We start from the raw sequence: 27,318 nt of genomic DNA on the forward strand, positions 1-27,318 counted from the left end.
TTCCGTAGGTGCGTGTCTAAATGCCGGAAGTGGTGGCTAACGCCCATGTGAACTTTCTCCTCTGGAGGCTGAGCTCACTTTTGTGTTACATCAGCTGAGCAGCTCGTAAAAATAAATAAACTAAATAAAAGCCTCGCTGGATGCAACGTGGCTGCTCGCGTGAGGAAGTATGGCATCCAAAGCGGTTTACTCGGTATGTTAACGTCTTCTTATTAGCGTGGAGGCTAAGCTAACACAACTGTGTGTGTGTGTGTGTGCGTGCGCGCGTGTGTGTTGCGTTTGACATTTGACATCATGCTTCTCCATTTAGCAGCCCCCAGAACAACAACAACTTCAACAGTCATATGCTTATAATAAGAGAAGTTAATGACACACAAAGACAAAAGTACTTTTATGTGTTAATGCTACAAGTCGCATGAACACAAATGTATTATTGTCTTTGTTCACAATGTTTATTCATCACAAATATTTGAATTATAATTTTTCTAAACGTCTCCAGGTGCAACGTTTCTGTTTAAAATAAATGATGTAGACTCATTTCTTAAATGAAATATATGAAAATCAATGTATAAGCTGTATATTACCATTTCTTTTTACTGTATCACTTTCATTCAAGTTACTTATTTGAATTATTATGCATTGTTTGTTTATAATTACATATTATTTTTAGTCTAAATATTTCCTGACTTTTATAGAACAAAACTGTGCTTCCTTATAAAGTGTCCATTTTTATTCGCTCAACGGCAATGAGTACCACGTGCCTACTATGAGTAAGGCATTTAGTTTAGTGTGAAGGCCAGCATTTATACAATATTTTCTATAATGTTACAGTTTAACGATATATATGTTTTGCTTTAGTTTTTCCTATATATCTGCATTTTGTATTTAGTTTTACTATAGGTTCCTGTATTATAATACAATGTTTTTGTACATTGTGTTGTGTCGCTTACCGATTTTGTGACTACAACTCGGTTGTGTCGATTGAGGCATTGCATGGACCAGAGTGGATGAGGCCTCGATTGCAGTGCGTCCGCAAACACTCAGAGCACAGCGATTGTCTACATCTTGCATCGTTTTCTTCAGCGTCGAGATCTGTTGCTGAAAAAGCGAGATGACTTCGAAGACATCCTGGAGGAACGGCGGACCTCCAGCGACCTCCGCTACGCCGTCAAGTGCTACACACCCGTCCTCTACAAAGGCTTGACGCCGTGCACGCCGGACACGCTCAAGAGCGCCGTACTGCGCTCGGATCCCGTTCATTATGTCATCAGTCAGGTAGATGTTTGTAAATATTGTGACTTCTGGACTGGATTTTTTTCCCCCACCTTGAAATCTACGAATCCCAGCCCTAATTAGAAGAAGTGTTGTTTCCTCCAAGGTGGCCCAGGAGACGGGCAAAGCGCCGGACGACCTCCGAGATGAGGCGTCGGCCATCTTGGACGAGATGGCTCACCGCCTGCAGCTCGGCACCGTTCGCTTCTTCGCCTTCACCCTCAGCAAGGTGTTCAAGACCTTGTTCCGGAGTGTCTGCGTTAACGAAGAAGGCATCCAGAGAGTGAGAGCCTTACGTAATAATTCAGGGTGGGCCAAAAGTGCGCATACACGAGCACGTATGAATTTTACAGGGTTAAAACTAATTGGCTAGTTACGTAGACCTCCCAACAGCAGATCGTAATTAGATTTAAAAAACAAAACAAAAAAACAATGCAAATTTGGCATCTACAGCTTTAATCAAACACGCAGATCTAAAACATGAAACTTCTGCAAGCCTACTTTCGTAGGTTCCGTCACGTATAATAATACAGTGGTACCTCGGAATCGATGCAACTTGTCAATCAAGGTTCCAGCGTAACGCCAATGATAATAAAGATAACGAAGCTAGCAAGCCGCCTTGTCGTTAGCTCCAGCAGGCCATCCAGGAGCACCCGGTGGTCCTCCTCCCGAGCCACCGCAGCTACATGGACTTCCTGCTCATGTCCTACATCCTGTACACCTACGACCTCGCCCTGCCCGTCATCGCTGCCGGCATGGGTACGTCGTCGCTGGCGTCACGAGGCCTCGTGGAGGAAACCGCGTGCACTCACCCTGCGTGTTTTCCCTCCTCCAGATTTCATGGGGATGAAGTTTGTGGGCGAGATGTTGCGAATGTCGGGCGCATTCTTCATCCGCCGCTCGTTCGGCGCCGACAAACTGTACTGGGCCGTCTTCTCCGAGTACGTCAAGACCATCGTCAAGGTGAGAACAGCGATGAAAATTGTTCATCACTATTGTCATTTTTTTCCATTATAGCTCCCCTTTAATGAAAAACGTGTCTTTCAGAATGGGTACGCACCCGTTGAGTTTTTTCTAGAGGGCACGCGAAGTCGAACAGCAAAATCTTTGACACCAAAGTTGGGTAAGAAGAAGAAATTAGCAGAAGAACGAGTTATATTGAGCAAATGTTGCGGCTGTGTTCTCGCCCAGGTCTGTTGAACATCGTGATGGAGCCGTTCGTCAAGGGCGAGGTGTTCGACGTGTGCTTGGTGCCGGTCAGCATCAGCTACGAGAGGATCCTGGAGGAGGCGCTCTACGCCCGGGAGCTTCTCGGGGTTCCCAAGCCTAAAGAGTCCACGTCGGTGAGCAGCTCACGTACTTGCGAAACCTTTATGTACGTGTTTTAACATGGAAGTCGGTTCAGAAATAACCCCTGTAGCTAAGATAAGGTCAAACTACGAACCGTTCGTCGACGGTCGACAGAGATGAGAGGGAACAGGGAAGTGTTCCGCTGTCACCGAGTGGCATTTTCTAGGCATTGCTGGACAAATGTTCGCCATTTTGAGATTTGAAAACACAAAGCAGAATCTTAACTCTGAAGTGCTCTCACGTATTGCAGTTAAGAGACGAGCGGCAGCATTGTGAACCACCTGGAGACGTTTGAGGGAGGGCTGGCTGACTCCAAAGTGAAGCGCATTACAGTCATCCAGCGAGATGTGTTGAAGGCATTGATTACTGGTTTAAAGTTCTGCTGCGTACGAAAAAGCTAGACTCGAAGTTTGGGGTGTTTTACTTGATAGTTTTCACTGTTTTACCTTTAAACCTGAAATCTGTACTGTTTTCGCTCGGTTATATATATCGAAGTGACGACTAATATGCCATATGTGACTCTCGTTTATGCCAGGGTCTCTTTAAGGCTCGGAAGATCCTGCGGGAGGACTACGGCAGCATCCATGTTTACTTTGGTCAGCCCGTGTCGGTCAGGAGTTTAGCCCACGGCCACGTGGACCGCTGTCAATTTAACCTGACGCCCAGGTAACGAACATTTACGTGGCAAACGATACGCCGACCGGTGCTGGGGATCAAACTGTGTCCTACTGCAAATAGCGAACATCTGCCAGTAACTGACGCCCACCTCCCCCAAAAGGGTCATAATTGCCTATAGACGCCACAAGATGGCGGCAAAGCACTACTTGTCAAAATGAAGCTCGTCCCCTCATCTCAACGTAGTTCTTTGGCGCCATAGTCATTCTTTTCTATTAGACAAAGAGGTGTTTGGGTGAATAACGGAGGTGAGGTTCCCCCCCAGAAATCGGCCATTTGGCGAATTTGCGAGTAGCTAATCGCATGGATTACAACAAAATGGTTTGAACTCCCAAGTTTTGTTTGACCTTTGACCTTTGACAAGCACGTGTCCTCCATCTTGTTTTGAATCTTTCTTCAGACACATCCCGGCGAGGCCCAGCGAGGAGATGGTGCGCTTTGTGAACGGCGCCGCCTACAGGCTGGTGAGGGCGCAGGAGGAGAACTCGGTGCTGAAGCCGTGGGTCCTCCTGGCGACTCTGCTGCTGCAGAAGCAGGAAGCGGCGACGGCGCTGGACGAGCTGACCGAACGAGCCGTGTGGCTGCGTGACCTTTCCCGGCACTGCGGCGCCTTCCTCCACTGGCCCGGTACAGTGTGCTGCTTTGTTGTCGTGGCGACAATGAGCCCATACGTACGCACGCGAGCCTTTTTTTTTCTTGAATGAATTCCAAACACGGGTGGGGGGGGGGGGTGGGGGGGGAGAGAGAAACAAAACAAATGCATGGTTCAGGGATGATCCATTAGATAAAGAAAATCTGGCTAATGTAAGACAAAATACCACGCATGCTGCATTATGTCTAAAATAGCCACTCTCATTGGATGAATAACAACGGCTCCGTTTTTCACGTAAATCCTTTTGGAATGTTGAATGTGTCTCCGGAGCCATTTTTAAAAATTTTTTTTTTTTTGTGACAGCCTTTTTGCTCGGAGCCGGCAAAACGAAGAAAAGGAACAGACTTTGTTGCGTAAACGATCCGAGGTGAAGCCGAGCATTCCGCGAGGCAAAAGTGCAAAAGTGACATCGCTTTGCAGCGAAGGTTGCTTGCTAATTTTCGAGGGAAATTTGTGATTTGTCGGCTGGGTTCGTTGAACGTGGCGATCCGATGTGAACCCGAGAATCATTTGGCTTTCTTTGTTTGAATTGCCTTCTCCAGACCACCTGCGTCCATCGGAGGTGGTGTCCTCCAGCCTCGCCCTGCACGGAGGCCTGGTGAGGGTCTCTGAGGGCAGAGTACAGCTGGAACAAGGTTTGTCTGGCACAAACGGGACACGAAGGTATTGGGACACGAAAGAACTCCACATTTTCGTCACTTCCTGAAGGTGGAGTGTGTCCCAATACTTTTGTCCCCAGTGTGGATTTGATTTTTAGTCTCATTTTTTGTGTCGTAACGCACCAGGGCCAGCAGATGCGGTCAGCTCCCCGGAGGAGGAGCTCCTGGAGCGGGCTGTGCCGGTGCTCTCTTGCGCCTCCTACAGGAATCAGGCACTCCACGTCTTCCTGCGACCGGCGCTGCTCGCCTCGGCCGTCCGCTCCGCCTCGTCCGGACGAAAACGTGAGTCGTGCTCACCCCTTCAGCTGCTCTTATATCAATATGAAACTTGATTTGAATATATATATATATTTTTTTTTTACATTTTATTCCTTATATTTTGAGCCACATGCAGCTGCTCGAATGCTAATATAAAACAAAGGGTTACATTTTTGTAAATTTTAATTATTTTGGATTATGTTTTATGTACATTTTTAAAATTTTAGTGTTCAGATTTTCAATTATTTACATTGTATAATATTTTGAGCCATACATCCCATGTGACTGTTTTAATAATATAAAACAAAGGGCTTGATTTTGAACATTTTTGTAATTTGTTTTGTTTTCATAATTACATATGACATTATTTAGTCACATGAAAGGGTCAAAATATTAGGAAAATGTAATAGTTTATTTTATTATATTTGACTTTTTTATGTATAATCTTTCGTATTTACATATCGCGTTATTTTGTCACAAAATAGTACTTAAAGTAGTTTAAAAGGTGTTTTACTTGCAGTGTTGAAAAAAAAAAGAAAGTGGCATTTGCATTTTATACTTTTATATTTTTTTATATATATTTGATGAGACATTTCAGGGTTATTGCTCCAATTAATGATATTGCTCCTATTGTACTGAGCAGCCATGTCCTTTTGCTACTTCCACTTCCTGTTGTACGGTTTATCCTCAAACTTTTTCCGTTTTTTCCCCCCCCCCGCCCCGCAGAAGAGGTCTTCGACCGCTTCAGCTTCCTGAGGGACGTCTTCTCCAACGAGTTCATCCTGGTTCCCGGGGCCGCCGTGCAGGTGAGCACCACCGAGGACGGCGCCGTTTTTATTTCAAGATGAAGCCTTATTGCGTCTTTTTTTTTTTTTTGTGGGTGTAGGATTTCGAGGAGGCGTGTTACCTGCTGGAGAAGACGGGAGCGCTGCAGGTCGCCCAGCACGACGTGGCGGCGACGGAGCGGGGGCACGGGACCCTGGACTTCCTGGCAGGCCTTCTGGAGCCCTTCCTGCAAGGGTACCAGGTGAGTGACTGATGATGACCTCCACCAGCATTTCACTCAATGAATAAAAGTAAGAATTGCTTAAAAATAGCTCGTTCTACGGCAAGCGACCATATTCGGTGACTTCAATTGGAGGGAAAATGGTCACCGCACGCCGTAGTATAGAAACGAAAGAGCAAAGATCATCGGCAGTCAAATGAAATTTAAATATTTCATTGCAAACAAAAAAGGTGTTTGGCTTGTAGTCTTGCGTTTCCATTTCATTCTAAAAAAAAGTACTTAAAATGAATGAATAAATTAAATGAAAAAGGGGTTTCAATTGCAGTATTCACGTTGTATTGAATTAAAAAAATCAACACAAATCAACTAAAAACCTTAATTCAATTTAAATGGAAAGAAGAAAATTACATAAATTACATTAAAAATTACAAATATTCAAAAGGAAATTGAGTTAAAATTAGAATTGTGAATCAATTTACAAATAAAAAAAATAAAAAATTCTACTTGGAGTGTTCCTGTTCCATTGAAAAAAATATATAAATTCACTAAAAACTAAAAGAATCAAATTTTAAACTAAATTTAAATTAAATGTTCATAAAATGTGAATGTTTCATTATAAATTCATTAAAATTGCATTACAAAAATTTACATGACAAATTTTAAATATATTTTAGTGAAGTCATAAATCTGAATTAAAAATCAAATTAAAAAAATATAATTATGATTTAAGATTAAAATAAACTAAGGCGTTCCACTTGCATTTTTTTCCAAATAATCAAAAATAAATTAAATATGAATAAAAGATATTCAAACTTTCATTGAAGTCACTTATCCATATGAGCTAAATTATGCTGAAATTATAATAAAATAACAATAATAAAATAAAAATGAATTCAAAATGATCGAATAATGACTTTCAATAATTAAATAAAATAGAATTAAGGTATTTCCCTTGCTGTGTTACTGTTCCATGACTGATGAAATGTCGCTGCACGAAAAAGTCAAATCATTTGTGCGCAGGTGGTTTGTCGTTTCCTTTGTGACGAGGCCGCCGAGGCGCTGACACAAAAGTCGTTCGTCCCCGCTGTCCGCCAGTTTACCATCAAACATTTGTTGGCAGGTCGGTTTGCATGTTTATCCTTCAAATACGCCATAAGGATGGTGACGTGCGTTAACGCGGTCCGTCGCGTGTTGTGACGCAGGGAGGCCGAGGCACTTGGAGGTGCTGTCGTCGGACCTGCACAAGAACGCCCTGGCTGCGCTGCTCCGACTGGGCGCCGTGCGGAGGTGCGCTTGTTTTCATCACACGCCACAACAACTCCACACAGGCTGAAACAAAACATACGACACGACAAATCATATTTTGATTTGAAGTAACAAAAAAAAAAAAAATAAATCTAAAAACAATTCCACAGAATAATAAGAAAATATGTATCCTATAAAACAAAAATTACAAATTGGGAAAAATATATTTATATGAATGAGGGCCAAAACGAATAGTTTAGCACAGACTTAATATCAAAATTAATTATTGTTCAAAAATAGTTACATATAAAATTACAGTCAGGTGTATATTGCAAAAAATATACACGCCTGTATCCTAACTTTTTTTTTCGTTATACAAGCTGTTCAGTGTTTTTTTTTTTTGCTTTGAGTTACAAACAAAAATTTGAGATACAAGCGCCGTATAGTGGCAGTAAACTCAACTCACTTCACAACGAGCAGCCGTTTGGCATTAAATCTTTCTTCAAAAAAAGAAGATTGGACCTGTGTGCCACTCCCAAGAGCAAGCTTTCAGACAAAGAGAAATACACAGTGTATTTAACAACCACATAAGTCTGCTTGCTTATATTTTATCACACTTTAAGCAACGGCTATTTGAATACAAACGGTGCAGCAACATGTAAATAGACGATATAACGATGCTCGCTGGCGTATTTTGAATATCCTCTGTGAAAAAGCAACAAATCCAAATGCAGTTACTGTGTCACAGTAGTTGTGAAACTTATTTGTCTGCAATCTGCATGACTGTTTTATACTGCCGCCCCCTCGTGGCCAGGTTATGCATTTGCATTCATTTCAATGGGGAAAGACGATGACTAAGTCACGCTCAAATGTTTTCTCAGAACGCGACAGGACAGCCTGAGCGTCAACAAGGTGACGCTCAACTCTCTGGAAGACACTTTGGGTAAGAAGGAGCGAACCTGTTAACATTCTAACAAGTGGAAAAAAACAAAAAACAAAAAAAAGCGAATCACTTGAAAATGAATCAAAAGTGCTCACCTTTTGTGCAGGTGGGAAGCTCCCGACTCGCAACGCTGCCATGGCTCGCCTCTAAATCTGCTAGCTGCTGTGAAGCAAAATGGACTCAAGTGTGTGTGTGTGGTTTTTTTTTGTTTGTTTTTTTTGCTAAAAGATGCTCTTATTGGAGAGGTTGCACTTAGCAGAAAGTTGAGTCATGTTTACACGATTGTACATATTAAACAGCGACGCTTGTCTATGCACCTGTTGTTGTTTGTCAAGGTTGAAGAACTTTTTGTTGGCCAACGTGTCAAATGTGTGAATTTACCTCAACAAGAAAAACGAGATGATATTTGACTAATATTACAACGTTCTGCTCATCTCTTTCCGATAACATCTTTTTTTAATTCAGTTTTTGTACTTTTCACTAATGTGTGTGTGTGTGGGTCATATTCAGAAAATATAATAAAGTATTTACACAAATTGTAGCACTGTGAGCTGATCTGTATCGGAAGCGTGTCTTTAATATAAAATGATAATGTCTAAAAAAAAAAAAAAAAAAAGCACTACATAATTTCATATTTAGAGTTTTCCAGCAATAACACTCAAGGGACACTTCATTAGGTACACCGTCTAATGGGATCCAATACAAAATTTTCTCAGGTTTATTGTATGGGACAAAATGTACGTGACCACTAGGGGTCAGACTTGCCTCACTCGAAGCCTCTCAACGCCGTCTATCTGTCACACACGCACACGCACAAGCTTTTTTTTTAAAAAAAGCGTAAGAAATGCTGAAGTAACCTTTGAGATGGACACTCATCTGAAGTCTCAAGATTTGTTGACGTCACTCATGATGCGTGTGCAAGTTCTGCTGGGCATATTTTTCGAGAATATTTTTCAAATCTTCCAGGAGCATGTTGGGCTTCTCCAACGAGTTTTGAGGAAGACTCTTTCATTTGTAAAAAAAAAAAAAAAAAGTTTCATTTTCTGTCAGAAAAAAAGTTTGCTAGTTTTGTGTATTTTTTTGTTAAATATTGATTGAAAAATAATTAAAATTTTCCCAGAAAAAGTTTTTTTTTCTCTCTACAATTTTGAAAACAGTCAACAAATTGGTCTTATTTCTTTAAAGAGAGATGTGTTTTTAAAGTCCCTGTAAAGTGAGAATAAAAATGTCTAGTAAATTTGGCACATCACAGAGAAAAGGGTTGTTAACAACCCTGCTAAATTTGAATGATGAAATAAATCGCCAAGAATATAAAATAAGGCTTCAAGAGCATGAAAAATTAAGTTCTTGTCTCTGCTCTCAAATGCTGTGGGCGTGTCTGCTGAATACGCCGAAACCACGCCCCGCTCAACTGTCAACTCAAATAGCACTTATACAACCTGGAAAAATGGATGCGACTACGTCTAGGATATCCCTAATGCCTACACATCGCTACATCTTCGAGCGGCGAAAGTACATTCAGTTAAAGACTCCCGGAATGTATCCCACCGAGTAATCGTACCGCAACAATGAGGCGCTCTAACGCAACCTTGCCAGCTCGAAACCCCGGTCCACACACTGGGTGTCACGTTGGACTTTTTGGAATATTTTTCCCCCCCTGCCTTGCTCTTTCGTCTTTTTCTACATGAAGTGCGTGCACTCACAGCCATCTATGAGGCGCTCTAAAGCGGCCACGCCAGTCGACTATCCGAAGGGAAGATGTGCGTTTGGGATGGAGGCATATCTAGCTAGTTAAGCGAATGTCACAATTGTTGCGGATAACTGATGTGTCGACTCGAAATCAGGAAAACTGAAATGGTGAAAAACTGTTGTTGTTTTTTTTCCCCCTTCGTCATTTCTGCGATCCCAGGTTCAAATCAGGCTACCGGGAACGCCGACGACACGCACGAGGCGATCCACTCCAATGTCTCTCAGAAACACGTCGGCGTTCCTCACCGTCGCGCCGTCTCTCCGTCCGTCTCGCCTTCCCCCCCCCAAGAATTAATCAAGCGACATGTAGCCGGGGAAATAAGGTGACATTTTCCCATAATGAGAGCAACGGGCGTAAGGGCGGGAAAGTCCACGTGGGCCGGGCCCTCTACGCACGCAGATTGACATTTTCCATTACGGAGTCAAAAAGGACACGCGTGTTACTGTGCACGCTCGCAGCTTCTTCCATTTTTTTTTTTTTTTTGGTCTTGGCAGCAGCCGGCCGGCGGATCATCCATCTTGTTATAACCATATCCCTACATGCGCGCGTGTGTGTGTGTGTGTGTGTGTGTGTGCGTGTGTGTGTCAAGAAGGTGAAAAGGAATGATTTATGGACGCGAGTGGTGCTGGAGAGCTCTGCGTACAGCAAGGCCTGTAAATCCTGATAAAAAAAATACTGGATAGAAGCAATTTAATGCCATCAATCTTCACACCTGGAGGCTGTGATATATTGGCAGGTGTGTGCGTATATATTTGTGTGTGTGTGTGTGTCGAAGGCAATCGAAACCCAGCTGGAGTAGTAGTTTAGATGTAATCTTCAAGAAAACCAACAAAAGTTAAAAGCCGAAATGAAAACATCATAATATACAGTAAATGCCTCAAGTAGGCTCGCGTTTGAACTGGGACCAACTTAGACATGAAATTCACGACAAATTGAGCTCATTGGGATATGAGGGCTGGATGAAAAAATTTCACTCAGAAAAATAAGTTGTAGTTTTTTTGTTTTCTGGAAAAGTTCGTTGAAAATGTTTATTTTCAAAGAATTTTATTTTGTAAAAAAATAAAGAAAATCCTGGACAAAATTTGCATTTTCGCCATTTTTTTTTCTTGCAGTTTTTTGTTCTATAAATATATATTTTTTTATTATAAAATGAACATATTTTGCATGTTGACTAAAGTACATTCAATGTTTTGTGTTCATTCCATCTGTTTACCAAAACCTGTACGTTAGCTTGAGTTGACTTTTTTTTTCCCATTTTCCTCTCACTCGCCGCATCACGAGGAGCCAACACGAAGCAATTATAACTTGTGCTGATCATTTCATTTACACTACGACACAAATACACACGCACAGAAACACACACACTGTGGTGTTGATTTGTTTTTCTTATTTTAGACTTGCTCAGCATCTCATTTCCTGACGCCCAACTGACCGCCATAAACCTGCGCAGGGGACAATTTCCGTTGTCAATTTCCGACGCACAGGAAAACATTCTACTCTTTATAATGTCGTGGAAGGAAGCGAAGCCATGTTGAGTGTGAAAAAGAACCCCACTTGTCTCGACGTCCTCTTGAAGACGTCAGATGAGAGCGTCAGATTTCCCGTGGAGGATTTAACGCAGGCGGGCCGTTGCCGGGACTGCTGGGAAATTGCATTTGCGAGCCGCTACTAAAGTACAAGATCCCGATAAGAGCGGATTTGTTCTGAGGAGGCAATGACGGGTGAGGCTATCGCGGAGAACACTTGAACTCCCGCCCTCTGACCTCAGCCACGCATACGTTTTTTGTGTGTAGCCGCGCTTTATTATGTACTCTTACAAATTTCATCTGTTGAAGTTGTGCAAAACATCTGCCTCACAGTTCTGGGGACCGGGGTTCAAATCCCGGCCTCGCCTGTGTGGAGTTTGCATGTTCTCCCCGTGCCTGGATGGGTTTTCTCCAGGCATTGCGGTTTCCTCCCACATCCCAAAAACATGCGTGGTAGGTTGATTTAAGACTCTAAATTGCCCGTAGGTATGAATGTGCGTGCGAATGGTTGTTTGTTTCTATGTGCCCTGCGATTGACTGGCGACCGGTTCAGGGTGTACCCCGCCTCCCGCCCGAAGATAGCTGGGATAGGCTCCAGCAGGCCGCGACCCGAGTGAGGATAAGCGGTAAAGAAAAGTTGTGCAAAAGAATGATTAACTCATTCACTGCCAGCCTTCCCAGTTAACATGGATATTTGACTTCTAAAGCCGTCAATGGCAGTGAATGTGTAAAAAACAAAAAACAAAAAAAAAAACATTTTTTTTATTTGCGCAAAAAAATAAAATAAAAAAGCATTTTGTAACAGTAAGGTTAAGTAACGGACATATGAACACAAATGGTGCAGCAACATATGCAGACAGACAATGTAAAACAATACACACTGGCATGTATTCTTTACCCTCTGTGAAAAAGGATTCATATTACAGCGGTTCACTAAGTCGCTTATAGTAGTCGTGAAAGTCTCCTTCGTTTGTATTATACTGCCGCCCGGTGCCCAAGTTAAAAGGATTCGCGATCCAATCTGTTTAACTCTTTACATTCTATTTAATTATGTTACAACAATACGTTTCATAGGAGTAAATATTATAGAGTGCTATTTTCCTTATTAAAAAACATCACCTTAGGCTTGTTCAAATTTGTCTTTGGTGTTGAAAAAAAACCACATAGGATTGGTTAAATGAAGAGTCAATTGTTGTAGATGTTTAACCTGTATACACCTGTTGAAATTCATACAACAGAATTATTATTATTACTATAATAACAATAATTATTATAATTATTATTATTATTTCAATATGAGTGACATTTTTTGCTTGCTGGTGAGATTTTTCAAATGTTGCTTGGCTAAATAAAGTTAGGAAAAATAGTGCTTTCAAAGGCCATTGGCAAGCTTTTCATGCAGACAATAAACAAACATTCTCTCTTATATTCATGTTGGTAATTAGAAACATAATAAAAAAAAAAAAACTCACAATACTTCCAATCTGTTATTCTATGGTATTATTTATTGTATTGCAGGTACGCTCATTAATTGTGTAGAAGATACATGAAAAGCTGCAACAGGCCAATTTAATCACTTTTTAAATGAAAATGAATTGAAGTGAGTACAATTTGGACTGCAAACGTTTTTCTGCGTGTGTGTGTGTGTGTGTGTTCTGGACATGTGGGTCATTTGTTTGCATTATGCGCGTGATGACAGGCGAGGGAGGGAGGACGTGCTTCTATTGGATCGTAATTGTGCCGCAGTTGCGAAACACGACATCCACGCCTCTTTCCTTTTTGGATGACACCCTCTCTTTTTTTCCCCCCACCCCCTGCTCATTTTTTTCTTCGTCATCCTCTCTGAGTGGAAAAAGTTCAAGGAAAAAGAAACCATAATGGTGACTGAAACAACTTGAAAGTGACAAAAGTAATCCTAAAAAAAAAAAAAAAGCACGGAAAATTCACTTGGGAAATTCAGACGTGATCTTATGAATTACATTTGAAAAAAATATTTGTGTACATTTTGTTCTGTTTTTCAATAAGTAGGCCTAACGAATAGCATCAGTGTGCCAGTGGAACACAAATGGTGGCGCAACACGGATAGACAGAGAACGTAGCAATACTCACAGGCATATATTCTTTATCGTTTGATAACTAATATTACGGCAGCTTACTGAATCAGTTGAGAAATATTTCTTCGTGTGTGTCTCTATGTGTGTATTATACTGCCCCCAGGTGGCCAAGGTGCGCACACCAGAAGGAGCAGCACAATGTCCATTGAATTGAAGCAAAACATTTACAAAAGCTGTGTGTGTGTGTGTGTGTGCGTGTAACACTGCGCGCGTAGCCACAATCGACGACCTCCACTAGCAGTAAAAAAAAAATATAAATATGAAATAAGCACATAAAACGCGTTGACTGCCAGCTGCTTGTTTCCTTGTTGTTTTATGTACTTCATCTTATGAGTAGTAAAGTAAAAAAAAAAAAAAAAATAAAATAAAATGAAAGTATCCCTGTGAGGACATTTTGCAAGCGCTGACATTCTTCTTTGCTGAAATAAAATAAAAAGCAGGCCGCCATGAGTCATCGCGTGCGATCATCCGCGCTCTCCCGTAGGAGGACGTCGGCTTCCTTCATGGACCGGCCTTCCCCATGATGTCACCGCGGCAACAAGAAGAAGAAATCATAAAATGATTTCATGACTCCAGAGGAAAGCCAACATCCCACAAATTTAAGGAAGGAAGCGCTACTATAGTATTTGACTGTTTTATCATGATGATGTCATTATTTGACTACCATACGCACATATAACTATATAGCGTTGCTTCGATGCTGATGAACGTGTGGAACAATGACACAGTGTTGCTTTAACACAGACTAAGATCTGTAAACAACTTCACATCGATGCTTGAATGCTGACGGACGGACGCGCGTTGAGCAACAACATCGCGTCGCTTTAACGCTCATGGAGCGATGTTAAACAACGACATCCGGTACGGTTGCTTTAATGCTGATGGATGGGTGTACAACAACTAGACGAAGTTGCTTTAATGCTAACAGATGAATGTGTTGACCAACTAGACAGTATGTGTTGAAATACATAGCGTTGCTTTAATACTGATGGTTGGATGACTGCAAAAACATGACATCGGGTTGCTTTAATGGCAACTACATGGTGTTGCTTTAACGGCCCGAGACGGACACTTGGACTAAACTACGGGGTGCTGACGACTGCATGCGTGCGTCCTCAGCGCAAAGCGGCGCCCGCTTTGCGTCCATCAGCGCGTTTGAGATTGAGTCCACGTGACGGCTGTCGTCTGCTCCCTCTTTCATCTCTCGCCGTCTTCTAAGCTGTCAGCACGACGCTCATTGGTCACGCCTCCATTAGGCTCCCGTCATGAATAAATCATCTCCATCTTTGTGATTATTCACTTTTGGCACCAGGCGACACGCGTTGATTGGCTGCCAGCCCAAGACCCCCCCAAGGAAAATGGGGTAAATTGATCTCTGGTGAAAGAAGTGGAACATCGCAGTATTCAAATCCTTGGCCAACCGAACTCCATGACCAAATGGACTAATCAGTGCAAGTCAGGAATTCAAGGTACTTCTTTATCATCCTATTTTTATTCAAACAAATCCTTCTCTGTCATTGAGATTGAGAAAACAGGCCTTCTTCTCTACCGCCGTGGTTTGTAAAGGTAAATGTGTGTCAAGAAATAGTTCCGCGAGGTAAACTGCTTTGAAGGGAAAAAATACATTTTTACAAAAGGTATTTGGGTGGTTTTTGTGACTAATCTGTTCAGAAAGTCTGACTAAAACTGAATTGTACGAAAACTAAGGCAATATTTCCCATAGGAAAGAATGCAAATCCAATTAAATTGTTCCATACACTCAAAAATATGAAGAAAAATATTTTTTTAGAGAGAATAATATAGTTTTACATACAGAAACCAGTGAAATAAATAAATAACTCATGAAGTGTACAAATAAACATCACGTTTAGCTTTAAGGAAGACAGGAGGAGGGGAGAAAGAGAGCCATTTTCGGACTTCGCGATGAGTTCTTACTTGAATTTTCAGTTTTTCGCCTTCTTATTGAAAAACCTGACCCTCAGACCTTTTTGTCATATTGTGTACAAAGGGTTTAAACAGGTGGCAAAGCGTATTTCACAATGCAAGCTTTTATTGAGAACTCAAGGCAATAACAAGCCTCCCGGTCGGCTCGGCAACACTCGGACAAGCTAGGGACGACAACCAGAACCCGAAGCTGGACTTCACTAGAACAACCTACACTTCAACCACTACTAAAATCCAAATGACCCATTTCAATAAAATCATATTTTCTACTTCCACCACCAACGCTCCGCTTCTTTCTCTTTCTCCCTCCCACAATTCCTGACATCCAATGATGTGTCCTATTTAGGACCAAAATTGGAGACTCGCCATCCATGCATCCGTGTGTGTGCGTGTGCGTGTAAGCGCAGCCACTATGACAAATGTGAGGAGACAGGCCTTAATGAGAAACATAGTTGGAGGAAAAGATAGTGTATATATAGGACATTTCGCCATGATGTCACACGTACTTTGGGTTGGTAAAAGCCAAAGCTTCTCCGATGGCACCACGAGTAAACAAAGCTTTCCGTGTCATTTGATGAAGGCCGAGCGATTGAGGAAACAAGGTGAATGACTCGAATTTTTTAGATATAGCCTCGCGATCTCCTCACGTTTCTGAACGCATTTTTATTAGCGTCACTTCCAACATTTGATTGTCCTGTTCTAAAAAAAACAACAACTTTTGTTTCGTGTTTGAATGTTGCTTTGTCTTCTACATTTTGGAGTAGTAACTTTTTCTTGACTTCATGTATTTCTTCGCCTTCGAATTGCATGTACATGAATCTTACAGCACAACCTTGACGAGGCCAGACACAAGCCGACGCGTCGAAATAGACAAAGGATCCAAAGCGGCAAAACAACGTTTTTATGAGGACAAGGCCACGTCTGATTATCATATAGATTTATTTTATGGATCAAGGTGTCGGCCATTTTACGGCGATCCTCCTCAAGTCGAGTCCTCGCTGGAAGAGAAGCAATTAAAGTGGAAATATTTTAATATTCATGCGCACGTCCTTAATGATGGTGGCATGTGTGTGTGTGTGTGTGGGGGGCGGGGGGGGGGGGGGGGGGGGTGTTTTCACTTTAATAGGTACACCTGCGCGCGCACACACACACACACACACGAGATGCATCCAAAAATGTATAAGAGATAATACTGTTCGGGTTCGGTTGACACTGTCACAGAGAGGCATTCATTTCTCAATACATATTTTTATGGAGTGTTCCCAATATATCGGTGACTTGATTTAGCGACATGAGAGGATCAAAGTACTATGCCAAACTATTGGTAAATGTACTTACTGTACATATTGCTGTTTATTCAAAAGAAGTTTGGTCATCTATTCAAATGTTCATAAGATGCGGTTGGTATGGTTCCATTCTTGTCCTATAGGCGGCGGTAATATTTGTAACAAAAGTGGAAAACAAAAAGAGAAGAGGACGTGTCAGTCATCTTTGTAATCAAAACAAGAAGCTAAATTGGTATTAGTAAGCTTGGGCTTGTTTGCTTTTCACAAATGTTCAATTATAAGCGCCATTAATAATTCTTGTAAAGTCAGAATCTTCCACAGAGCTCTTACAGGTGTACCTTTTCCCAAAAACCTTGCGACAGTGTTCATCCAAAGCCGTATTCTACATTTTTGAGCATTATTTTACCATTGCACTTTGTAGAATATTTGACACAGCTCTTATAGTTTTACCCAATGAAGGGGCCGGTGATTTCTATTTGGAGACATGAAGCGAGGAAGCAAAAAGTGACATTTGGAGCCCGGGTGACACCTTTTTAGCATACGTTGATTTTATTTGCAGCTGCAAATGTACAATAGCAACACTGTCCATCATTTAGTGCATACGATTCCGCTTTTCTTTGCTCTTTTTGGACGATGCGGAGAGGAAAGGTTTTGTTCATGCAGCCCACGTCCCTGTCGTGCATTCTTTGGCGAGCGCGAGCGTACCTTCTGCATCCGTTACGCGTCGAAAGGTCCACGGCGGGGAAGGGGGCGTTCACGGTGGCGGTGCGTTCACAGCCTCTCGATGTCGCGGTACTTCTTGCGCAGCATGGACACCTGGTCCCGAAAGAGCAGCGGGTCCAGTCTCATCTGCGAGTGCAGCAGAGGCATGAAGCCCAGCCAGCGAGCAAAGGCGTTGACGCACGTCTGACGCTCGGCAAAGTGGTCCGGGTCGGCCCAGCGGGACGCCTTGGAGCCCTTCGGGGTGGACGCAACGAGGCGGCGTGAGAAGTGAGGTGCGGAAGAAGAGACTTTCACCAGGGGCAAACAATCCTGAACGCATCTACTTGGAGGCTAGTTCTAGTTTCAAGGTCTGTCCTGTTCTGCTTCTACTTCAAGTGACAGTGCTCGTTCAAGTCTGGCTCTACTTGTGATTTTAGTTCTGGTTCTGGTTCTACTTGTAGTATTGATCCGCTTCTGGTGGTCGTGCTAATTTTATTTCTGGGCATTCATTCTGCCGGGTTGTCATCCGCTGACTGTGGTCGAAAGGGGGTTTCGCAATTATTAAAAACATAGTACAATAGTATATATAGTATACATATTGCTTCTGTTAGAGGAGGAAATATTGATTGAAATGGGCCATAAAGCTGATGACATCATAACGACATTGTCAATGTTCTTACTCCCCACTGGGCACATGTTGTAAAATGTTGCCATAATCCCCCCGTCAGTGATGTCAAAAGATATTTTATAGGAGCCTCGAGAATAATGTCGGTCATTTTTGCGCACATGTTGGGGGGGACTGCTCGGTGTTTAAAAGAAATTGTATTGGAAAATTATGTTTCGTAATTTGGTCATCACGATGTGTGTGTGTGTGTGTGTGAAAAGATGAATGACGGCGATGGATTTCCTCATCACAAAGACGAGTGCACTCATCAAACACGAAGACAGGAAACACTTGAGATTATTTCCTTTTGTATTATTTTCATGCTGCTCATTTTATCAACCCTTGAGCTCGTAATCATAATAATAAAATAATTCAAGGCGCGACACGTGATGAATGAACGCCCGGAAGTGGCAAACATGAACGGGATGATCCTAAAACGGCTGCCTCAAAGCAAAATGGCAGACTTCCCGTGTCTGTTTCAGGTATGGTTTCTTAAGACTCTTTTGCGGATCTGAATTTGTCTTACTTGGCTCATCATGGTCTCCTTGTACTGCTTCTTCTGCGTGACCTTGACGGGCGCCTGCCTGGTGACGGTAGAAACCAGGAAGTTCATCAGGATGTCCTCGCAGTTGGCCATGCGGTCCACCACGCTCAGCAGGCCGCTGGGCACGTAGCTGCTGAACAGGTAATGGTAGTACCTGAAGGGGGCGCCAACACAAACCGTCAGTCTTGATTTTTGTTGTTTTATAAAAGGTGACAATCAAGGTCGTGAAGCACCGATGCACACCGATGTCTTGTGAAGCCAGCCTCGTACCTGTGGTAGAACGCGGCCCCGGTCAGCACCATGGAGTAGTCGTTGGTCCATTTGGAGGTGTAGCCCCAGCAGGACCGCGAGCTGTCCCAATAGTGACTCCGGGCGGGATAACCCACGATACGCTCCGGAAAACTTTGCCACACGATGAAGGCGAAATCCACCTGGAGAGCAAATACGACCTTTCCACACATGAAGCCATCACAGAGTCTCGCTCGTATGCCAATTAGCGGCACCGGAAACACAAACGTGGACTTTGGTGATACTTTTGGGAAAGCGGGGCACACACTAATACACGGACCCTACACTCATTGGGCAAATGGGAAGCCGAGAATAGGGACTCGATAGCCGCTTTCATACTATTTTCCTGGATAATTTGCGCATCAAGGCATTTACACACCTACGCCTTTCAGACACAACTCGCCGAGTGACATCACTGCTCAGGCAGCGACTCTCAGGTTTGAAACTGGTTCAGTCCCTTTGACGCGGGCCAGCTCACGTGCCCGTGTGGAAGGTTTGTCAACTGGAATCCGACCGTTTCCTGCCGCAACGAATATATCCGTCAAGTGTGTTTGTCAACGGGTAGCGATGGAAGATGCTGTCAATCAGCTTGTCTGTGGAATTCAAGTTCGTGATAATAATAATGATCATGATTAGGGGGTGAATCTCAGCTTGTTATGTCGATTACGAAGGAGAGAAATGCCAACATGTTGGAAGTCAGACAAGTTTAGGCACCTGACACTCGAACACACATGGATATATTTAGTATCAACACATTATGGGATGCGGTAGTTAATAGAACGTGTGTTCATATTTTGCCATCAAAACACCTTACTCAGTCTTGTTTGTTTGTTGTTGTTGTTTGAGGTAACACATTAGTGGCAAAGTCACGGTTCTGCTCAACGTGATTGTTTTCCCAAAAAGCTTGTTTTCTCCGCTTTTCGGTGAGAAACCAGTGTTTTTGGTGAGACCAACCCACGTTCTGCTGCTGATTACAAAATAATGTGGGTCTAATTTCCGTTAACCCGTCTATGGCAGTTTACATTCGATGTTAGCATTCATTGAGTGGACTTTCGTTAGACCAAATTATATGGTTTGGTTGAACATATTTTGGTTTGGTTTAAATGTGTCAGTTACACAGTAAGCATCAACAGGGAGTGACAAAAAAAAAGCTTCAAGCTAATATCTGGAGAACTGTGCTAGGGAACACGAGAACAAGTGGTAAGGAATACTTTAAGTGTTTTAATAAATTTAACTGTAAAAAAAAAAAAAAAATACATGGTCTCTCAAAATTGTAGATTTCACTGCACCCCACTTTAGACCACAAGTGTGAAAGGCTAAAAAAATTATTATTATTATTTTTTTTTTTAAAAAAGCCCATCATCTCCTGTCATCCGTGCAACAAGCAGACAATAGAAGAGGTTGCAGCTGCCACGGTGTTGATTGAGACGCGTGCGCGCTGCGAAATAATTGATAAGGTGCTGCAGTTTTAATCATGTCGCCATCACAGATAAAAGCCTTTCTAATAATGTCACTTGGCATGTGTGACTTCCCGATGGAGGTGCGCGCATGCCACTCCTCGTCTGTCTGTCTCCATTAGTGGCAGGCGTGACGCGGCGGAAGCACTGAAGCTGCACACTCAGGAAAGTGTGTGTGCGTGTGAGGCACTAACACGCCGATTCCCAACCACTATGAAGTGAGCTGTGCCGATATAAATGATCCAATATTACTTAATTGGTACCAAGATTCTCATTTGTTTACGACTAATAATGTATCTTTGTTCATCTATCAATGCCAGCAACATATAGTGACTTCCACTAGATGGCAGAATGTATAATTAGCCTGTTTAGCCACCTGTTACCATTTATGCAACAAAAAAATTGCATTGTGTTCAACAGATTTCACACTGAATGAGTACATTTGTAAGTAAACTGAGACGAGATCATCATTATTTCAGAATACATAAGCCGCAGTTGGAAATTTGGGAAGAAGTAGTTTTTCATGAAAACACACTGTTCTACATACAGTGGACCCCTGCATACTTGCAGTTCAGCAACCGAGGATTCACCTATTTGCAGATTTTTTTTGTTTTTTCAATTTTTTTTCTTTTTTAATTTTAGTTTTTCTTTTATGGTTGGGGGGGGGGGCGGCACGGTGGTCGACTGGTTAGAGCGTCAGCCTCACAGTTCTGAGGACCCGGGTTCAATCCCCGGCCCCGCCTGTGTGGAGTTTGCATGTTCTCCCCGTGCCTGCGTGGGTTTTCTCCGGGCACTCCGGTTTCCTCCCACATCCCAAAAACATGCATTAATTGGAGACTCTAAATTGCCCGTAGGCATGACTGTGAGTGCGAATGGTTGTTTGTTTCTCTGTGCCCTACGATTGGCTGGCAACCAGTTCAGGGTGTACCCCGCCTCCTGCCCGATGACAGCTGGGATAGGCTCCAGCACGCCCGCGACCCTGGTGAGGAGAAGCGGCTCGGAAAATGGATGGATGGATGGGTTGGGGGGGGAGTGGGACACCCCCCCAAAAAAATAACATAGGCGGTTTATCGCTGCTTAGTCAAGATTTTTTTGGCTTTAGAAAAAAACACTCCCCCCCCCCCCCCCCCCCCCCCCCCCCAATGAAATTATAATGGGCATCAATTATCTGTGGATTTTTCCTATTCGCGGTCCAGCCCGGTCCCTGTCACCGCAAATACCTGGGGGTCCACTGCATAGTGATCCCTGAAGGTAATTGAGGTCCACCCAAAAATTGCCTAAAGATGGCGTGTAATTTTTCTCATTACAAACATTTTTTGTTGGCTTATTTTGGGAGGCTGGAACGGATAAATGGCATTTCCATTCATCTCAATGGAGAAAGATGATTTGAGAATTTTGACCCTGATTGCACTCGAAAGATTTTGGCTAATAGAGACTGCGGCTACGTAATGCATATGAATTGCCAATTACAAAAAAAAATCCAAACGCTTACTTTCCATACAAGACCCATACTTGAAAATGTCACGTGATCCCTCTCTCCGTCATACATGTAATGCGGCGAGCCAAAGTCATTAGGAGAAAGCTGCGTTTGAGAATCTCAAAGTGTTATTATTCAAATCAGCTTGATGATGAAGTGGGCCGGTCGCGCGTGATTCCATTCCGTTCGACGCATTTCATCTCCTTTTCGCCCAAATCCCCTCGCGCGGCGCCTTAAAAGGCCAATTAGGGCGACGGCTTATCGAGCGCAACCGAGATTCTCTCCACGTCCTTCATCCTCCTCCTCCTCCTCCTCCTCCATGAAACAAGCCGGCGGCGCATTAAAGTTTAGCCGGCGAGTCGGGATTGTTTAGCCACGCCGCAAAGTGTAATTGTCACACCGTTAGCGTGGAAAAGGTGAGCATTGACTTGCTCCGATCAATAAAAACTACCTGCCAGTTTAAAGATATGTCGCATCTCTCGGGGGGGGGGGGGGGAGGCCGGGCCGAGCCGGGCCGGGCTTACGTTCCATTATGGATGGCGCGGTTTGCTCGCTTCTGAGCCTGGGAGAGACTCCTAATGACTCTCCGAGTGCCAAAGATTTAGAAGAAGATTTTAATTTGATGCCGTTTTATTTCATGAAGCTAAAATGCTAAATACTTTAGCGGTTTGTTGACATTTGTCAACGGGTTCCAGCTCAATTAAACACAAATCTGAAAAAAAAAAAAATATATATATCTTTATTTTTTGACCGCAAAGTTTGTATGTACAACAACTATTTAAAAAAATAATATTAAAAACAAGATAAGAGTTTACATTTCAACCCAATTAATGAACTGATATTAGTTAAGAAATAATGATAAAATAGGTGCTATGCAAATAATCATTTAATAGAAATAATTTAGAGGTACATAATAATTGTTATAAATGATAATAAAATACAATTATTATTATTATATATAATATAATAAAAATAAAAATATTCATTGCACATTTGAATCCAATGGTTGCATTTCATTTGAATGAAGAGGACGACACCTTTTGTTGATTGTCCTCCCGCATGGTTGATTTAAAGAAGTCCGGCAGCTGATGAAGTGACGTTAAAATCAACATTATGAATGTTTGAGGTCGCGGCTCTTTGTCCCTTTTGCACTTTCTTCATCCAACCTGCCGCACTTCCGCCTCATTCCTCTTCCAAGCCACGCATTTTGAAAGGCCCTTTGGAGGCTCCCCCCTCCACATCCACCCAAAAGTTAAACATTTGTACCATAATCAAAACATGACGAAACAGTGATTTGAAATGACCTTGAACTATACTAACATATGAAATGAATTTAATATAAAAATGAAATATACTTGAAATAAGAAACATTTGCGAACTAAGAAACTTGACACGTGTCTGTTCAACACTGTAATATGCATGCCAGACCAGTAGGTGGCGATGTCACTTTCTAAAGAAACATCACGCATGTGCACTACCTGCTTTTCCTGTATTAGCAACCTCCCTTTGAAGACCTTGCACATGTATGACTTTAGAATGTGACGGATGTGAGTGATGCTTCGCTTGTATTGTTTTTCACAAGATATGGAATGTGTGCAAAACGTTTGTGACTCACCTCATTGGTGGAGAGAACTGAGTCTTCGTCCAGACTGAGGATGGCGTCGGTGACAATGACGTCGTGCGGGTAAAAACGACTACTCATCATCTGTAACAGAACAGAAAAGAGTGTTGTTGTTGTTTTCCAGGGATTCATTACATTTTTGTTTGTTGAAAAAAACCTTCTGGCCAAGTAAACAAGCGGAGCAAAATGTGTTTATTCCGCTGCGGCATGTCCATCGATCACACGGCCCGCTTCATAGTTTTTGTTGTTGTTCTTTTCTTTCTTGACGCGAGCCGCCATCAGTTTGGACCTAGCAAAGCTCGCAGGGCCAGGATCCATTAGCCTAAAGAGGCCTGCTGATGATCTTATTGACTTATAATTAAAGTGTGAATTATTTAAGTTTTTGCAAAAGACCCGCAGCTGCACGGCGTTGAGACTTCAACGGTAAAAGTATCCGCGCCAGGATTAGAGGTTGGGGCAAAGTTCTACGTGGAACATAAGCTAATATTTCGATCATGATACACGTTATATTTTATATTTACGTATATTTTAACATTGTGATTCGTGTACTTTGCCCTTTCTCTAACTGTCCCGTGATTGGCTGCCTTTGCATTATTGGACGGAATCATCACAACTGCATGGAAATACACTACTATTGTGTTCACTGTTTTTGTTTATTTTTAGTTTATTTAGGGCCAGGTATTGAATAGATAAAATAAAGAACTGTTGTCCCAAATTCTCAAGAAGTCATGCCTGAAAAGACAAGCAACTCGCCAAATTACAGAGTCACGTAGGGGAGTGGAGTGAAACTCTTCCTTTGTCGGCATGAATGCATTGTACTGCCACCCGGTGGCCAAATCGCACACACCAGACAGAACCACGATGAATTCATCATGAAGCACAAACTGTTTAATTCATTTTTCAAACTTATGTTATGGTCATGGAACAAATTAAACTCGTATCTCAAGGCACCGCTCTACACGAGAAAGATGAGCAACGCACAATTTAAGAAGGATTTGAGTTTTGGTGATCACGGAGCATGGCGGTGAAATTTGATGACTCGCTGTAAAACAGGAAAGTCAAATAAATTAGTCAGCCGCACATGGTCAGAGCTTGACCCAAAACGTCTTGCGTGTAATAAAGGTCCCGATTCAGTTGACGTATCATGTAACTGACTGACTTCATAGCATTCTGTCATATATTTAATGTTAGCCCTGTGGTGCTTGCATTTTGAATCAATCGGCAGAACGCAGCAGAATTCAGTCCATAGGCTCATCTTTCCCCTCCCCCCACCGTAGGCCGGTGTCAATGCCTCCCCGCCTCTGGTCCAAGATTAGATCCCAGCGAGATCTGCGGCGGTTCAATGGTCTCGAACCTTCCCTTTGCCCCACTCGCGGCCATTTACTCACTCGCGCCGACCGCTGCGACTCCCGGGGGAGTCTTTTCCTGAACGCCACGCCGCCTAGTCGCCATTAAATTCAAGATCACACACAGTTATCCGCAGCCTCATTATAAATCTATCGGTATATATCTAAAATTATCTCTACTCACACATTGATAGGCAGTCCAGTGCCAATCGCAAGCACTGACATTGTACGATTAAACTCTCATAAATGCATCATACTGAGAGGTCACGCTAATATACTGAAAAACGAAAACGTATGAAAAAGTGTAATATATGAATAACATCATTATTCCTACTTGGTCGTTGTGTATTCAAAAGCATGTACAGTAGTGCTATGAAATCACACATAGTGTACTTAAGACGACCACATACGTTAGCCTTTCAGTCCGCTCGATTAATGCTAATGCTAATTAGCATCTATGTTGTGGTCCTGTAACACTTTGAGCAATGGACTGAACACAAACATAGAAAGAAAGACAAGAAAGAGTACTCAGTAATATATTCTTTATCCTGTGCAAAGAACGACTCATATTAGTGCCGCACCGATGAGCTGGGAGATCTCTCAATGAAAAGTATACCCGTTTGTCTGTTTTATACTGCCCCCAGGTGGCCAAGGCAGGCCCACCAGAAATAACAGCAGAATGGCCATTCACTTGATGCAGTGTGACCAAAACAGTTTAATTCTATTTATTTATTTCATGAATGTATCCTTTTATAAAGTACAAGTATTTTTTTCCACATTAAAAATCACATTAAAATAATTGGGGGGGGGGGGGGGGCTGGAAGAGATTAATTGCATTTCTTAGAGGGAATTATTTGTTTTTAACATTTTACATTAATCTTGAAACAACTTGACTTTTTCACCTTTCGTGCCCCTCGTGCACATCATTTTCTCCGTACGTAAAAGTCAAGCTCGTGGACGGAGACGTGCCGTGTTGAGCTGTGATTGATGACGCTGAAATATGTCCGCCAGCGCGGCCCCCTCACCGCCTCGGCTGAAAATATTGATGTGCCGGGCCAAAACGCTTGCTCGGCATGTTCAACCTGACTCGGTATGATTTAGCGTTCGTACCCGCGGCGGGCGGGCAGGCGAGGGTCATGTTGTGCTTACTCAGGCTGGACGGCAAACAGACGAGACGTTCAATACGGAATCCGCCGGCAATATGTGACGAGCTGCCACCCTGTCGCAGCTTCCAATGAGAATCAACTTAAATAAGCGGTAATGCATAAAATATTCCATATACCGTACTCCATTTACTTAAGGACATTTTGGGCATTTACAACCCAAATTATCTTAACCGTAACCTTAAAAATTCGACTTTAGTCTCTTAAGATTACGACTTTTTTTCCTCAATAAAATATGAATGTATTATCACAACATTACCTTTTTTCCCCCTGGAAAATAGGCAGCTTTTTGATAACTTTCATACATTTAGGGCTACACATGGCAGTTATGTTTAATTGACATTAGGATGACGAGGGGGGCCCTTGGAAAAATGTCTCCTCTGAACCCCAAAAAGATTTGAGAAGCCGAGCTAGCGAAGAAGATGATTCTGATTTTGATTCTAATTCTGATTCTGAAGAGTGGCGTCACCTTGCTCTGTCCTTGGATGACGGTGAGAGGCACACTGGTGGAGGGCCACTTGTTCCTGGCAGGTAAAGGCTTGTCGCTGTTCCATAAAACCACAATCTACAGTATCCAAAATGACAAAAAATATCATCAAATGTAATGAAGCATCAAATCTGTATTGACACGGACTGCATTGTATCCACCGATACAGTAGTACATTGACTACAGACTTCCATATTGTACATAATCCACACTGTATGGAGCCGCCAGCCGCCTACCTGCGCACAGAACTTGGACTTGGCCACGGCGATGATGAGCTTGAGCACAGGAGACGGCTGCGACTGCAGCGGACTCACCGTATGGATCACGCCGGTGAACTGCTGCGGCGGGCTCTTACCTGAACACGTTGGATTGTTAAAAAGGAAAAGACACGCCACGTCATTCATAGATGAGGTAAGACAGACAAAAGTTGAAAACAAGTGTACATTAAACAATACATAATTGTAATGAGGTAAATATATTCTATGGGAAAAACTGCGAAATAAATGGTATGATATCAGAGGACTCTTGATGATGTAAATGCTCAGTGGTTCGGATTAATGCCTACCCCTGGGTTAAAGGTCACCTGACCCGGAATTGAGCACATACACTCAAACTCCCTCTGAACCTCCGTCACGGTTAAGTGGACAAAGTATGTGTATGCGTGTGTGTTTTGAAGCCGCCATCTGTCTTTCTGACAGCACACGCACACACACACACACGCACGCACGCACGCACGCGCAAACACACACACACACACACACACACACACTCTTCCTGCTCACATGAGCACACTTGTTAAATCCTCCACTGAACTGGTCGGGTTTGGATGCCCTCCGTTAGCGCAGCCAGTTTGCTCCGATAACCAAAAAGCGTCACGTTTGGCGCGCAA

The 27,318-nt window shown here is 42.7% G+C and overlaps 2 protein-coding genes across 4 annotated transcripts in view; one reads left to right on the forward strand and one right to left on the reverse strand.

The window, feature by feature from the left end:
• The first annotated feature begins 19 nt into the window (after nt 1–19).
• Nucleotides 20–8,601, forward strand: gnpat (glyceronephosphate O-acyltransferase). Its single transcript, XM_061753896.1, has 17 exons — nt 20–193; nt 1,084–1,275; nt 1,379–1,555; nt 1,902–2,031; nt 2,108–2,235; nt 2,320–2,395; nt 2,464–2,615; nt 3,158–3,288; nt 3,698–3,924; nt 4,492–4,584; nt 4,735–4,890; nt 5,593–5,672; nt 5,753–5,893; nt 6,893–6,992; nt 7,075–7,159; nt 7,999–8,060; nt 8,167–8,601. Exons 1-17 carry the CDS (start codon nt 170–172, stop codon nt 8,208–8,210), a joined length of 1,998 nt encoding a protein of 665 aa, XP_061609880.1. The 5' UTR covers nt 20–169; the 3' UTR covers nt 8,211–8,601.
• An 8,341-nt stretch (nt 8,602–16,942) lies between these two features.
• Nucleotides 16,943–27,318, reverse strand: part of LOC133468229 (exostosin-1) — a 64,565-nt gene continuing 54,189 nt past the window's right edge. The window contains exons 8-13 of one of the 3 annotated variants that reach the window (XM_061753885.1): nt 26,666–26,784; nt 26,412–26,507; nt 23,428–23,517; nt 18,861–19,039; nt 18,573–18,744; nt 16,943–17,637 (exon numbers count right to left, since the gene is read on the reverse strand). In XM_061753885.1, the coding sequence (XP_061609869.1) occupies nt 17,452–17,637; nt 18,573–18,744; nt 18,861–19,039; nt 23,428–23,517; nt 26,412–26,507; nt 26,666–26,784 (842 nt within the window). In that variant the 3' untranslated portion in view covers nt 16,943–17,451. The remainder of the gene's footprint in view (nt 17,638–18,572; nt 18,745–18,860; nt 19,040–23,427; nt 23,518–26,411; nt 26,508–26,665; nt 26,785–27,318) is intronic. The other 2 variants (XM_061753884.1, XM_061753886.1) reach the window with 2 other exon arrangements.

Source organism: Phyllopteryx taeniolatus, chromosome 18 (assembly GCF_024500385.1).
Source record: "Phyllopteryx taeniolatus isolate TA_2022b chromosome 18, UOR_Ptae_1.2, whole genome shotgun sequence".
Taxonomy (NCBI): Eukaryota; Metazoa; Chordata; class Actinopteri; order Syngnathiformes; family Syngnathidae; genus Phyllopteryx; species Phyllopteryx taeniolatus.